The sequence below is a fragment of the Girardinichthys multiradiatus genome, chromosome 12, assembly GCF_021462225.1.
Source record: "Girardinichthys multiradiatus isolate DD_20200921_A chromosome 12, DD_fGirMul_XY1, whole genome shotgun sequence".
NCBI lineage: Eukaryota > Metazoa > Chordata > Actinopteri > Cyprinodontiformes > Goodeidae > Girardinichthys > Girardinichthys multiradiatus.
In genome coordinates, this window is record NC_061805.1 from 2,083,329 (window position 1) to 2,097,686 (window position 14,358).

General features: G+C 39.2%; 1 protein-coding gene across 1 annotated transcript; it reads left to right on the top strand.

Moving 5' to 3' along the window:
* The first annotated feature begins 1,134 nt into the window (after nt 1–1,134).
* fgf17 (fibroblast growth factor 17) lies at nt 1,135–12,317 on the top strand. The gene is made up of 5 exons (XM_047382287.1): nt 1,135–1,504; nt 1,587–1,623; nt 1,820–1,997; nt 4,221–4,327; nt 11,899–12,317. Exons 1-5 carry the CDS (start codon nt 1,473–1,475, stop codon nt 12,190–12,192), a joined length of 648 nt encoding a protein of 215 aa, XP_047238243.1. The 5' UTR covers nt 1,135–1,472; the 3' UTR covers nt 12,193–12,317.
* The last annotated feature ends 2,041 nt before the right edge of the window (nt 12,318–14,358 follow it).

The following is a 14,358-nucleotide window of genomic DNA, read 5'->3' on the forward strand; positions in this document are numbered from 1 at the left end:
ACTTTGATTACTTTAAGTTATAGTTTCTCTAAGATTCCTTCCTAAACTTAATGTAACCTGCCTGCTGTTGGTTCTGAACCTCGTATCTGGGTACAGTATTGCAGAAGTCAGCACAGACAGGCAATATTTAACAAAGTGTTATAAACTAACTATGAATGTTTTTATTCAGACATAATTGTCTATAAAAGTCCTACTAGACATTATGAGACAGTCATTATTTGCCAATTTGATTCTTTTTAATTTCCAATTTAAATAAAATCAGGGGTGAGCAGTGTTACAGTTTTAGGTCTTCCATATGGAGTCTGCATGTTCTCCATATGCATATGGTATTTTAGGTTAATTGGCAATGGAGATAGGGATCAAGACATTGATCTCTTTAACCCTTTTTTAGTAGCAAACTTGACCCAGTGCCTTGGGTTAAACACACAACCAAACCCTGTTATGCTGAACCAACCCAGCTCTAAATCGACCCCTATTTGACACAGGACTGGGTTAACAAAATAATCCAAATGAAGCTGTTTATAACCCAGCAGTTTTTAAAGTGCAGATGCTGCATTCTGATGTATTATTGATCTTTCTGGGCTTGGCTGACAGTGAGAACATGAGAAAGGCGTGATGTGAAGGCACTTAAAGCTTTATGTCATACTGCTGTTACAAACTCTATCTCACCTAGGCCTGTTTTCATAGGTAAACCAACCCTCCTCTCTTCTCTGGTGGAAAATGACCCCTGTCAGAGGCATGGGAAGGACAGTGTCCTACTCATTACTGGATGTTCATTGCTAGGAAGAACAAACTGTCATTTTGTCTGATGATTTGTTTAAATGAATGAGTTGGGAGAAAAGAAAATTTGTGTTTGCCTTGCACCCAGCTGCCACACCCATCATTCTCCTCTCTTTTAAATAAAATTCAGCAGTAATGATCTCAGATCAGACCAAGAGTGGGTGGACTGGATAGATGGATAGATTCCAACCCTAATGGCTGGAATGCTATAAAGTGTGCCAAAACTTTGCTTTTGCCCCCCTAATAAATGATCACTCGGGTCCCTGTGGTGTGCCCACCCTCAGCAGATATTTCAGGGAGGGACTTCTGCCTTGCACCGTTCCACCAGTGGGCAACTGGATCCCAGTAAAGCAGAGCGCTTTCCAGAAGTTGGATTCAGTCCAAGCAGACCCACCGCTGCTTCCAGTTGAACATCCTTCCCCAGATACAGACATCATCCGGTTTTTTACCATGGAATTCTTTGCTTTTAATGCGTTTTGTGGATTTATCGATGCATTTGTTCTGGATGAGTTCTCTAAGTAATTTTTGCGGTTAATCCGCATTTTTTTCTTTTCCTTGGGAATACTTTTCTGCTGTGGATGGACATCAAAAGTGCATATGCCACTTTTGGGAAGGTATTGGGTTCACTTCATCCTTGTGGCGTTTATCGGCCTCAGGAATCTCTCATTGATCGGATGAAATAAGGAAGGAGGATGTATGGAATAAACCAGCGCTATTTTTACATGTAAGTCGACATGCGAGTCTATGTGATTTGATGATGTAAAGCGTCTCTGTTACTATAATTTCTTTTTTATTGTGTTTTGCAGATCCTTTAATTTTTTTGTTCTGTGGTGTCACGCTCAGGTGAGAACGTTAAAAAGGTTTGAAGATAATTGAAAGATTGTTAGAATAATAACAATTGGGCAGATATCAATAGTTTGATGTTTAATTCAAAAAGCTGAGGGCCATAAATTGGTTTTAAAATTAATAGCGCACTGATGGATCCCAAATTAGAGACACGCACAATTATGTATTTTATTTTTCCCTTTGCATAAAAAAGGGGGAGAATCACTCGTCTCCTAATTTTAACCAGTATGTGAGGACGCAGGGCGCAATGACGGACCAGCTCAGCCGCAGGCAGGTCCGGGTCTACCAGCTCTACAGCCGCACCAGCGGGAAACACGTTCAGATCCAGGGGAAGAGAGTCAGCGCCACCGCCGAGGATGGGAATCTGTACGGTAAGAACTGACCCCAGACCTGCTGACGTTCTCATATTTCAAAGGCACTGATCCTCAACTTTCACTGTTTTCCCAGGGAGTTAGAAATGTTTCCCTCTTTGTGTGAAGATTAAAGTGTTTCTTAAAACTGGAAAATATTGATGTGAAACATCACCATGAAATCATGTGAATTGTTTTGAGTTGTCCAAATCAGAGGCACTAGTGTCCAGAATTTTTTTCAATTAGTTCGTAAAGGTGCCACTGAGAGAAATCAAATCACCAAGTATGGTCAAGCGGTGATATTAATAAAATAAAAAAATATTACATTGAAAAATTGAATACATTGGCATATTCATGCTATAAATGTGAGAATGGGTAGCAAACAGTACTTACAAATAGAGAAAGGCTATTTATTGGGTGTTGATGCTGTTTGTCTCATCATTCTACTCCTGTTTATTTACTTGGGGGTTCTACAGTATACTTAACTGATTGGGCCACAAGTGTCTTTTCTAACTTTTTCTGGGTTAAAATCTAAAACGTTTGGGAACCACTGATTTATGCAGAAACCTGTTATTTAGTTTAGGATGGCCATAAAACAAACTAACTCTAAAATGAGACTGGATTGTTTCAATAATTCAGTCAAGTTTCCTGTTGTATAGCTTGTTGGAAAGTGGTGTGGTAGCTGACACTAAACCTTAATAATATCAAGGAGTGCCCTCTGAGGACTTAAGTGATAAGCTTAAGTTTTTGTGGGACAAGGCCTCTGCTGGGAACTAATATGCTCGGGCCAAACCAGCAGTTTCACCCACAGCCTGCTGTCCCTCCCTTTAGAAACTGTTTTTTAGCACTGTATGTTAATTTAGCCTCCCTGCTGTATCTATGAGGCTATCGTCTGGCAAATTAGCAGCTGATTAGGAAAAGTCCTTTGTCCCCATAGTCCTAATACACAAGGCGGTTTCAATGACCAATTGCCATAATTAAAGTCAATTGAGAGTGTATATTCAACTTCCAGAACAGTAATGGCTGGAGATAACATTTGTTTAATTGACCGGTGGCCTGACTTTTTAGTGTTTTTCTGCTCAGTTTCTTTTACAGGGATGGTCAGAAGCTGGTCATGACAGGGAACGATTTATATGCACATTCCCATTTAATACAGTGACTACATAACTAGATACTGACTTCAACAATGACAATAAAATATAAATATACACCAAAAACTAATAAAAAGATACTACCAAAGAGGAAACAAATGTGGAAATTACCAGCATATAGTTAAAATATTCAAACATATTTTGAGATGAAAGGATGGCAGAAATGAAAGCAGTAGGGCATGAGAAGGGGGTCATGAAAGGCACCCAAACTGATGTTGATGTCAGCATGTCTGACTATCCATATACCAGTTTTTTAGATGTATTTTGAACAGGCTTTCTGGGGTTTGTTCTCTGATGTTCACTGAAACGGAGCTCCACTCCTGGGCCGCTGTAACTGAAAATGAAGGCTGACTCTTCCTGAGAGGAACAATGCCTTCCCTTGCTGCTTGACCTCCTGTTAGTCATTTTGAATTGGTTCTAATATTTACAAACTGGTTTAGTGGAGAAGATGAAATATTATGAATACTTATGTACAACTAATATATTTGAATATTTTATGATGTTCTCCCAACCTAAGATGTCATGCTTTTGCAATATTGTACAGTGGTGAAACCATAATGGTTTCTGGTCCAAAATTGGAACAGTTTGTTTAATTCAATTAAAATTCAATTTAAAAATACTTCATGCATCCTAAAAGGAAATTAAATTACTTTATTATACAGAACATCTAAATGTTTCATTTAGATAATGCTGAGGTGATACATCAGCATTATTAAAATAAAATCTTAAATTACAAATTTGACACTGCTGCATGAATAATTTGATCACCAAACAAGTCAGGCTGCCACAGGCTGTGGTGTGGCTGCACCACAACTAGCATGCATCATGTGCACCTTTGCTCCAGAATCAATGTTATGACTCAAATATCACAAAAATGACCAATTATAACATTACTTTATCTCTTTAAAGTTTCAGTCACCTATCATGTTTGAAATGAAAACTGCTTTACAATGTCTTCTGTGGGACGGAACAGATTAACCTGATTTAGCTCCAAAAACACACTTAGTGTATTCTTTGCTTGAGTCTCATTAGAATTTTTTCTGTGTTGTCCCTGAATGTTCCTTCTTCTGCTCTCACCTCCTTTTTATTGCAGCTCGACTCTTTGTTGAGACTGACACCTTCGGGAGTCGAGTGAGGATACGAGGCGCAGAAAGTGGGCTTTACCTGTGCATGAACCGAAAGGGCAAACTTGTTGGAAAGGTATAGGACAACCTTCTCATGTCTTCGCCTTTTTTTTTTTGAAACACACAATGACTGCTTGAACATAACAAACAAACCAACACAAAGCTGATTTTGATGGAAACAACAAATAGATTTACACTGTAAACCCAGATAAGTAGAATCTATTAAAAAAATTCAAGGTAACTTGTTGCCTTAAAATGTTTAATTAATGAAGCATTAGTTGAATTAGTGAGGTGGACTACGCTCAATGTACTTGAGCCCCTAATAAAATGGAATAGAACATTTGAGCTGAATGTACTAATAGCCAAGTTACAGTAACTGAAGATACTTAGTCTAAACAATTAAGTTAAATTGTTTATTCGAATTGACTGAACTTAACTTTTTCAGTTCCTAAAATTTAGAATACGTCTTTTATGAAGTGTCTTGCCCAAGGTTTGAACTGGCAACCCACTGGTTACAAGACACCTACCACCGTCAACACTGTCACCCATGTACCTTTGAGGTGTGGTTTTCCAAATGAACAAAATAGCCAACAAGCTAACATTAGTTAAGTAACTAATCACTGAAGAGTTCCAACTTCCCGTTTTGGGGCTGAAGTCACATCATTCACCAAAGCCTTCAAACTTGGGTCAAATAACTTGCCTACTAGAACTTTACTTGTTGAAACTTTAAATACACTTGCATTCTTTGTCTCAGCTCTGTCTCAAAAAGTTCAGATCTCATCAGTGACACTGTTAAAACTGGTTAAAACTAGTTTTTTGGCAGATGGGTGGGGTCAATGCATTGCTAACTGGCAAATCTTGATGATATTGAATTGTTTGAGCATAAACATATAATTGCAATAAGATAGGCCATTAAAAAGTACAGTTTACTCAGAAATCACAATTAATGTAAATAAATGACACCTTTAAGTTATACGAACTTAGATTGTTTGAGTAGAAACTATTGATTGGACTTAAAAATACAATTACAATAAAAAGGACTTGAAAAAGTTCAGTTTAATCTGAATTAGCAAGTAATGTCAATAAATTATACACAATTAAGTAATTTGAACTCCTTCTCTTTTAGTTGAATCAAAATCTGGGTTTACAGTGTAAAAAAATACCTAATTTACAGCCTATATACTATTAAACATGCATTGTTTCTTTGTGGACATGAGTTAGCTCTCCACTTCTTTCAGAAGAATCGGTGAAAAGATGGATTCATATTTTCTGACATGACAGGTCATAAATCTGTTTTTCATCATGGTGGTGAAATGTTAGGTCTGTGTTTGGTGCCTGTTTGTGGATAAAAAAATGAGCTCATACATAGAAAGATCAACCAGAGGTATATCAGACTGTATAACTAAAAAGGGCAGGGGCAGTATGTAATTTCTCATGCTGCAATCCGTTTTCCTCAGACAGTGAAACTCTGATTTTGGTATCCCATCACACACAGCTTAAGTTGCAAGTCTGAAAGCATATGGAAGTTGTGAATGGTTCTGATTCTGGGATGTGATTCCCAGTTCTAAAGTGTTAAAGGGAATGCATCAAGCCTGTTCACCTATGGGCTGTCCTTTTCTCATCAGGACCAGAAACAGTCAGATATTGTGACTCAGGATTTAAAAGTGAAACTGATATATTAGTCAAACATTGCTACAGAAAAACTAACAGACAGAATTGATGTGCCATTTGCAATAACCTTTTATTTAACAGACAGATAAAAGTAACTACTCTCTAACTTGTATTCTTTGTAGTTTATTTGTACTTCGAAGTCAAATCCTTTCTTTTAATGTAGACATTTTTAGTATTTACTTTGAGTGATTTAAAAAAAAGACAATACCTCTTTTTATTGGGACCTTTTGTGATAGACCAAATGTTTTTCCATTACTCTGATGCTCCTAAATAAAATCTAGTGCAACCAACTGCCTTCAAATGTCAACTAATTAAACTAATTGGATAAATAGAATCCATCTGCCTAGAATCACAATCAGAATCATTCAATGCTATTTTTTTGCCTTTCAACATTTCTAGATTTTATCCCCTGAAAAATAAAGGGATTATCATTTCTCTTTCATGAGGTATCCTTGTCTCAAGCCTAGGTTTTACCAAATACGTTTTTTAATAACAGGTCCAGATGAACCCCTAAGATATGAAAATATCAGTATCATCTAACCTCCTTTATTTGGTGTTATTTCTGCATGCTAATGCTAATTTGCTGTTTTGATCTTTGAAATGAGCTTTTATTTTGAAAGCAACCTCCCTTTCTGTTTCTGTTTTGGGGCAGCTGCTCTGCGATTGCTGTGCTTTGAGGCCTTGTGTTGTGCAGGGGAAAGTAGGCTCCTCTTAGGTACCAAAGTGTATGAGAAATTGGAGTTGCTTTTATGAAAAGTCACTGCATGCTAAGAAGTTAGAAAGAAAATGAATGTAAAGGTTTCAGCCAAACATGATCATCTGAGGTTTTATTTCCTGAGGTCAAAGGTCAATTGGTGTACTAATTCTAAGGACTGCAGCTTCAGTTTGTAATTACCAGACTAAACACAGAAAAATGTAACAGCTTGAATAAAAAGAAGGAAGATGTCTTCATCCAAAGCTTTACTTAAAACACTACAAAGCCGCATGGCGTTTATTTGATACGTGCAGTTTTTCACCAACCAGTAGGATTTATAAATGACTGTTCTCTTTGTCCAGGATTACTCCGATAGGAATAAAAGCCAATAAACAATTTATTTTTGTAGATATTTTAGATTAATTTTAAATAGTTTTTTAGGAATTTTTTTTCAACCTATGACATTTTTTATCACCTGATTACGATTGTATTTATTGCTTATATATATTTATAAAGGTAGTTTATTGTTGGTCACATATTTAATTTTTCTTTGCAGTTTTTTTTGGCTGAGTTCTAGTTCTCTTTGAGACCTGACCTGCTGATTCCATGTGTTTCTTTTAAGGACAATGAGAAAAAAAACAAGTTGCAGGTTTTTTGATAAAGATAGCTGTAGTCTGAAAGATAAAAGATTATTATGTCTAGCTATGCTTCAGAACATTTCTCTGACATTTGTAACACTTTATGAAATAAAATGAAAAAAACATCCAAAACATACTGTTTCTTTTGTTTATATGTTGAAAAAAGTGAGTTCTTACCTTTACTGAATTTCACAGGTGGGAAATTATCAAATTTTTCCATATCAGATCTGCCAATCACAGACTAGAATCAATCCATTAGAATCAAGATGGACCAATTCTGATTGATTATTGAATCTCTAGACTAGCTGAATTCAGCCTGTTGCTGTGGGCCTTCCTAGCAGAGAAAGATACTAATTTGGCCCATGCGGCGAATCAATTAGATTTCTTTAAGAGACTGCAGTCATGTTAAGTGGTAAATTAGCTTTAAGGCCAGGCAACCTGATGTTGTAAGCCAGAAGAAGACATGTTAGTTTTTGTCGTCGTCGTCTTCCGCTTATCTTAGTTTTTGTTTGGAGATAAATCTGTGTCAACACCAGATCTTTGTTAAAAACAATTCCTATCTAATCATTACAACATAGTGGAATGCACTTTAATCATTTTATTTCCACAGTATAGAAAGTAAACATTTAGAACAACTTACTGACCATCTGAATGAATCTTCAATTATACATTTCATACTTTGGTCCTCTTATCCAGTAGAGTTGCTCCAAATGGAGCTGCTAATGGTAAGGTGCCTTTTGGTTTGCCTTTTCTTGCCTTGCTGTCACGGCGCACTGTGTGGTGGAGGCGGGATGCGGCAGGGGTGCTTGGAGCGGGACTGTGTGTGGAGCTTGCACTGTGTGGGTGTTCGGGGATGAGGCTCTCCTGTGCGAGTGTGCCCATGTGCTGTGGGGGGGGGGGGAGGGGGGGGGGGGGTGGGGGGGGGGGGGGGGGGGGGGGATTCATGGCGTTTGGGTTCGGGGTTGGGATCGGAATTCATTGGGGGTTGGGACTATTTTATTCTGTGGTAGCTCTGGTTGGCGGGCTTGTTTGGACCATGAAGACCCCTCTTTTGTACATGGCTCCCTCCCCGGAGGAGGATAGGGTGGTTGAGGACTGGGGTCGGGGCGGGGGATCGGGGTCTTGGGTCAGGGGGCTGGTTGTCCCTATGGGGTATTGGCACCTGGACTTGGGAGTATAGAGTATGTATGGGGACTGTGAGTGAGTGTACGACGTCCATTGTTGTTTGTCTTTACGTTGGGTGCGTGGGTGTGTGTTTTTATGTGTTCGCATGAGGGTGGAAATGTGTGATTGTGATTGTGTGTGCCTGTTTTTTGTGTCAGGTTGGGTCTTGGGCTGCTCCCTCTCCTGGATCAGTTTAGGCCCCCATTGAATGTGGGGCCTATTCCCTCCACGCCACACTACCTGCCGATGGTTGGTATCTCTGCTCGCTGGTGTACTTGTGGTTTTCAGTATCCAGGGCTGGGTGCTTTGGTGTGTGCTGGCTCACTCCCGTTGGCAGGTTGCTGGGGCCTCGACCCCTGGGCTCGGTCGGGCCTCTGCTTGGGGAATGATATGTCCCTGGGTCTCGGGTCTCTGGATCCATGACTGGATCTGCCTGGGTGTAGACGGCTGCTGGCGGAGTCCTGTGGGCTCGTCGCTGCAGCTCCCTGGGGCTTCTGCACTGTGGCTGCTGGGTGGTTCCCCTGGGACTCCGCCCTGCTCTTCTCTAGGGGGGTTGCAGTGGTCCTGGCAGTGGTTGTCGTGCTTTGGGGGGCCTTTGGATGTCTGTGGCTTGGATCTCCTCCGTATCTGTCTCGGGTCCAGGGGGGCGGGTCTGTGGCTTCTCACAATCACTATTGCATATTTTTATGGAGAAACCTTGTACGCACATGTGCGCTCACACTCAGATCCACAAGTGTTTAGATTCAGGTGTTAATAGAAACACAAATGTCCTAAATTGAGCCACATGTACCACTAAATACATCTTGCATTCATAAGTACTGTGCACCTTTCGATAAAAAAGCAGGTAATACGAACGTTTCTGCAGGTGTAGAAGCAAGCATGGTGTTATCTTGTATTCTCTTCATCTTTCTTTCCTCCATTCTATTCTCCTTCTCGCCCCTTTTCTTTTTTGCCCCCCTCTCTTTCGTGCTTCTTTTTTTTCCCTTTCCATATCTGTCTCTGTGTCTGTAACAATTGAAATAATCCCAAAGCAGTTTATAATAAAGGTTCTTTTTATGAATATCAATCAGAGTTTTAAAGCGTTAGCTGTAATGCTCCACTTGTGAAAGTAAATCTGTTGTGCTTTTTCTTGGCACTCAGACAACAATTCTGAGGAACACAGCAGACATCTTATAGAGCTCTTTTCAATCCATCATCTTGTTGTGATTATTAATCTGAGAATATTATTTAATATTAATATTTTAATATTTTATCAAATAATATTTCAGTCCGTTAAGGGTTGTCCTGTGAATACCAGCCCAGTAAGGCGATGGTATTAGGACAAAATAGAAAGGAGTGAGACGAGCTCTGACATTATTGAACAGCATAAACTCTGCACATAGATGGAATGAATTCACACAATTTCTTAAAGTACAAGAATTTATTAACAAAAATAAGTCAACTCAAAGTCAAACATATTTCAATCAACAAACTCTTTACTATGCTAAAACAATCCGACTAAACTACCAAGCAGAATTAAAGAATAGGGAAGACTAATGGGCTATGTACAATATAAACTAGTTGATTAAAGATGATTAGAAATTATGACCAAAAGAGTGATGCAACATTACCATGCAATGTTTATGTTTGAGAACCAAGGATTATTTTGAAGAATCTGGAAATGAAGTTAAGTTAGTCTTGGAACTAACATAGGCAATAATCAGCATACCTTTAGACAACCCTTCACAATGCAAGGTCAGATAAAATATTATTTTTCATAAAATAATGTTTTAAATAATGATCCGCTGAATAAAACCAACCTTCTGGATGACTAATTCTCAACGGTGTCTAATTAGCTGCCTTTATTTATTGAAATAATATTTGAAGAAATATTATTAAGGGAGTATTTTGGAAAAGAGCCAAATCTTTCTGGAGAAATGGGTCTTAATGGTGTTTACTTAGTTGTCAAATCTAGTAAATAATGTTTAGGGACTATTATTCACTAGCTTGAAAACTAACACCCTTTCTGTTAAATAATCTTTAGTAGCAAGCACGTGTTGAGCTAACAAAATAAGCTAATAGCTTAGCACCAGAATCAAACACATACCTTTAAAATACCAGGATTAATAAAAGGGTTAAAATGCATAAGCGCGGACGGCGCGTTATGATCAATGTTCTGTTTAAAATCACCCTTTAAATAAAGTTTGTCTTAACTTTAAAAACATACAAAGAACACAAACAGGGCACGTGTGCTGCAGATAGCCTGCTAGCACTAAGATAGCCGAGTTTCACACAAACAAAACTTCATAAAATGAAAAACGTTTAGATCATTTCATTCTAAATCTGTCTCTGCACAAAACACCTAACCTCATGAACCGTGGTGAGGAATCGTTGTCCAAGGGCAAAGTTTGAAGAAACGTCCACAGTCAACAAGCGGTTAGCTTTCAGCTAACCTGACCTCCGGACCTGAGGCTTGAAAGACGGCTCGTTCTGTCCGTCAACCAGCTGTTCATTACCGTAAAACGGTGATGCAGGCCGTTGTCCTTCCTTCAGACTCGGCTTGTAGAAACAGCTTCTCTACTGGGGATTTCTCTGCGACACAGTTTCGGCAGGCCTCGGAGAGAAAGTAAGCAATGCTTATACCTTAATATCCAGGTACACAAACAGTGCTTCACTCATACTTAACTTGTGCATATGATTGCGTGATCTTATGACACTCTTGGATCCAGTTTGAAGAGTTTATGTCTTTTTGCCAGCAAAACTTTATTTTGAAAAGTTCCAGAAGAGTTCGTAGTGGAGTTTAATGTTGCAATCCATGGCTGTGGGTCCCAACAATCTGAACATGGAAAGAGTATTTGAAAACTGTGTATGTACCAAGGCCCACAGTGGTCCACCTACAATGACAAGAGGCCTATGGTAACTGAAGAGGCTGCAGAGATCTTTCCATAGTGACCAGACACTCTATAAGTCTGGTCACTATCAAAAGATGGCAAGAATAAAAAAACTGTTGAAAGAAAGCTATACGAACCCCAATTTCAGTTTTCAGCAAGCGATGTAGCAGACACTGCACACATATAGAAGAAGTGATCTAGTCAAATGAGACCAAAGGTAAATCATCTGGCCTAAATGCAAAACACTATTAGTGACATATGAACTGAATATCACCTGTGGACACACCATCCTCAATGTAACACATGGAAGTGGCAGCATGATACTGTGGGGGTGCTTATCTTTACCAAGAACGGAGAAGTTGGTCAGAGTTGATGGGATAATGGATGGAGCTAAATATAAGGCAGAAGTTTGCCTTTCAGCAGCACAACAACCTTTAACATACATCCTGCACTATAATGGAATGGTATTCATATGTTGATTGATACAAGTACTTGTTCTGTGAAATCCTCTCAGGTATCTTTGGTGTGTTTTTTTAAATGAATCTGAGCATGTTCTTAAGAGATCTTTCAAACATTAATACCCTAAAATATTCTCTTCTTGCTCGCACAGCCCAACGGCCGCAGCAGGGACTGCATCTTTACTGAGATAGTTCTGGAGAACAATTACACAGCCTTGCAGAATGCAAAGTATCAAGGCTGGTATGTGGCTTTCACCAGGAAAGGGCGGCCCATCAAAGCCTGCAGGACAAGGGAGAACCAGAGAGAGGTCCATTTCATCAAGAGGCTCCACACAGGCCCGCCTCACTTCCCCAACACGGACCAAAGCAAATTTGAATTTATCCGTTTTCCTACCACACGTCGAGCAAAGCGGAACCGGAAATCACATACCTCTGTCCAAGAATGAGCCAAAGCCTTGGACTGGTTAAAGTTGTGACAAATGCAGTTTTATTTTTGTATGTTTTTATAGCTGAGTTGTGACTTAAATGTTATAAATCTAAAATAACAATGCTCAAAAATGATCGTGTAAATACTGAGAGAGAATAAAACAAATGAATTATATTCATGTATGTGTTGGCCACTGTGAGGGTCGAGGGATTGTTTTTTTACTTCTTTCATGTCAGACTCAGATCAGGCTATGCTTTCTTTGGCAAAGTTGTATATACAAATGCTGAGTCAGCAATTAATCAGTTAAGAGATATGAATTAGCAAAATGTGGTTCAATTCAGTTTGAAAAAATTGGCTGATATAATCTGAAATAATATGGCTTCAAATTCACTCTAATCAGTTTGCCTGCTTTAGTTGGGCAAATCTTGTTTAATAGTAAAAAATAGATAGCTGAAACAATAAGATATGAGTAAATCTGGCCAGCATTGTTATGATTCATTCAACGGGTACGAGTCAAATTATTTCAATGTCAAATCTAGAGATTATCTAAATCCTCAACATACACGTTGAAATTTCCTGTTTATTTTTGATGTTTATTCGACATCCCCAAAAAATAAAAATGTATTTAACAACAGAATAACCTACAGTGATATGAAAAGGGTTTTACCCTTTATTGATTTCTTCCAGGATAAAAACAACAACAATAAGATGAAAGCAATAGAAGCAGAGGTTAAAGTAATAAAAACACGAAGTCTCAGACTCAACAAAAAGCCAGGGAATAAAAGTGAGTTTTGAAAACTGACAGTGAGGGAGCATGTCTAATGTGCAATATAAGATCATTCCATAGGGTGGGAGCTGCAACACTAAAGGCTCTGTCCCCTCTGAGTTTTCGTTTAGAACTCCTCCAGGAGCAGCTGATCAGCTGACCTGAGGCATCAAGGAGGAGGATATAGGTGAAGCAGCTCAGAAAGGTAAGACGGGGCAAGACCATGTAAACATTTAAAACAAATAAAAGGGTCTTAAATGGACTCTAAAGTGCACAGGCAGCCAGTGGAGGGAAGCCAGGATGGGGATGATGTTCTCCCTTTTAACAACCCCGGTTAAAAGCCTTGCAGTACCATTTTGGACCAACTGGAGACCTTTTAGGAAAAACTGGCTGAGTCCGAGGTAAAGAGCACTACATTAATCGAGCCGTGATGTAATGAAAGCAGGAATTACTGTTTCAAAGTTTTGCTTTGAGAGAATTGGCTTTACCTTTGCCAGCTGCCTAAGATAGTATGAACGTAACCACAGTTCCAACCTGGCAATCAAATTTAATATCGCTTGTGATCAAGATTAGAAACCGTTTGCTTTAAATATGGAGCTACGGAGCCCAAATCAATAAAGGGACATTTACAAGAGCCTCTTGGACCAAAGACCCTCACTTCGGTTGTTCATATCATCAAAATTTAAGAAATTTATGGCCATCCAGGCTTTGATGTCTTCAAGACACAACAGAAGCAGTTTAATGGAGAGGGCTTCTTTTCTTATCGGCATATACACTCACCAGTCACTTTTTTAGGTACACCTGTCCAACTGCTCGTTAACGCAAATTTCTAATCAGCCAATCACATGGCAGCAACTCAATGCATTTAGGCATATAGACATGGTCAAGACGATCTACTGCAGTTCACAACGAGCATCAGAATGGTGAAGAAAGGTGATTTAAGTGACTTTGAACGTGGTATGGTTGTTGGTGCCAGACGGGCTGGTCTGAGTATTTCAGAAACTGCTGATCTACTGGGATTTTCACGCACTACCATCTTTAGGATTTACAGAGAATGGTCCAAAAAAGAGAAAATATCCAGTGAGCGGCAGTTCTGTGGGCGCAAATGCCTTGTTGATGCCAGAGGTCAGAAGAGAATGGCCAGACTGGTTCAAGCTGATAGAAAGACAACAGTAACTCAAATGACCACTCGTTACAACCAAGGCATGCAGAAGAGCATCTCTGAACGCACAACATGTCGAACCTTGAGGCGGATGGGCTACAGCAGCAGAAGACCACACCGGGTGCCACTCCTGTCAGCTAAGAACAGGAAACTGAGGCTACAATTCACACAGGCTCACCAAAATTGGACAATAGAAGATTGGAAAAACGTTGCCTGGTCTGATGAGTCTCGATTTCTGCTGAGAGATTCAGAATTTG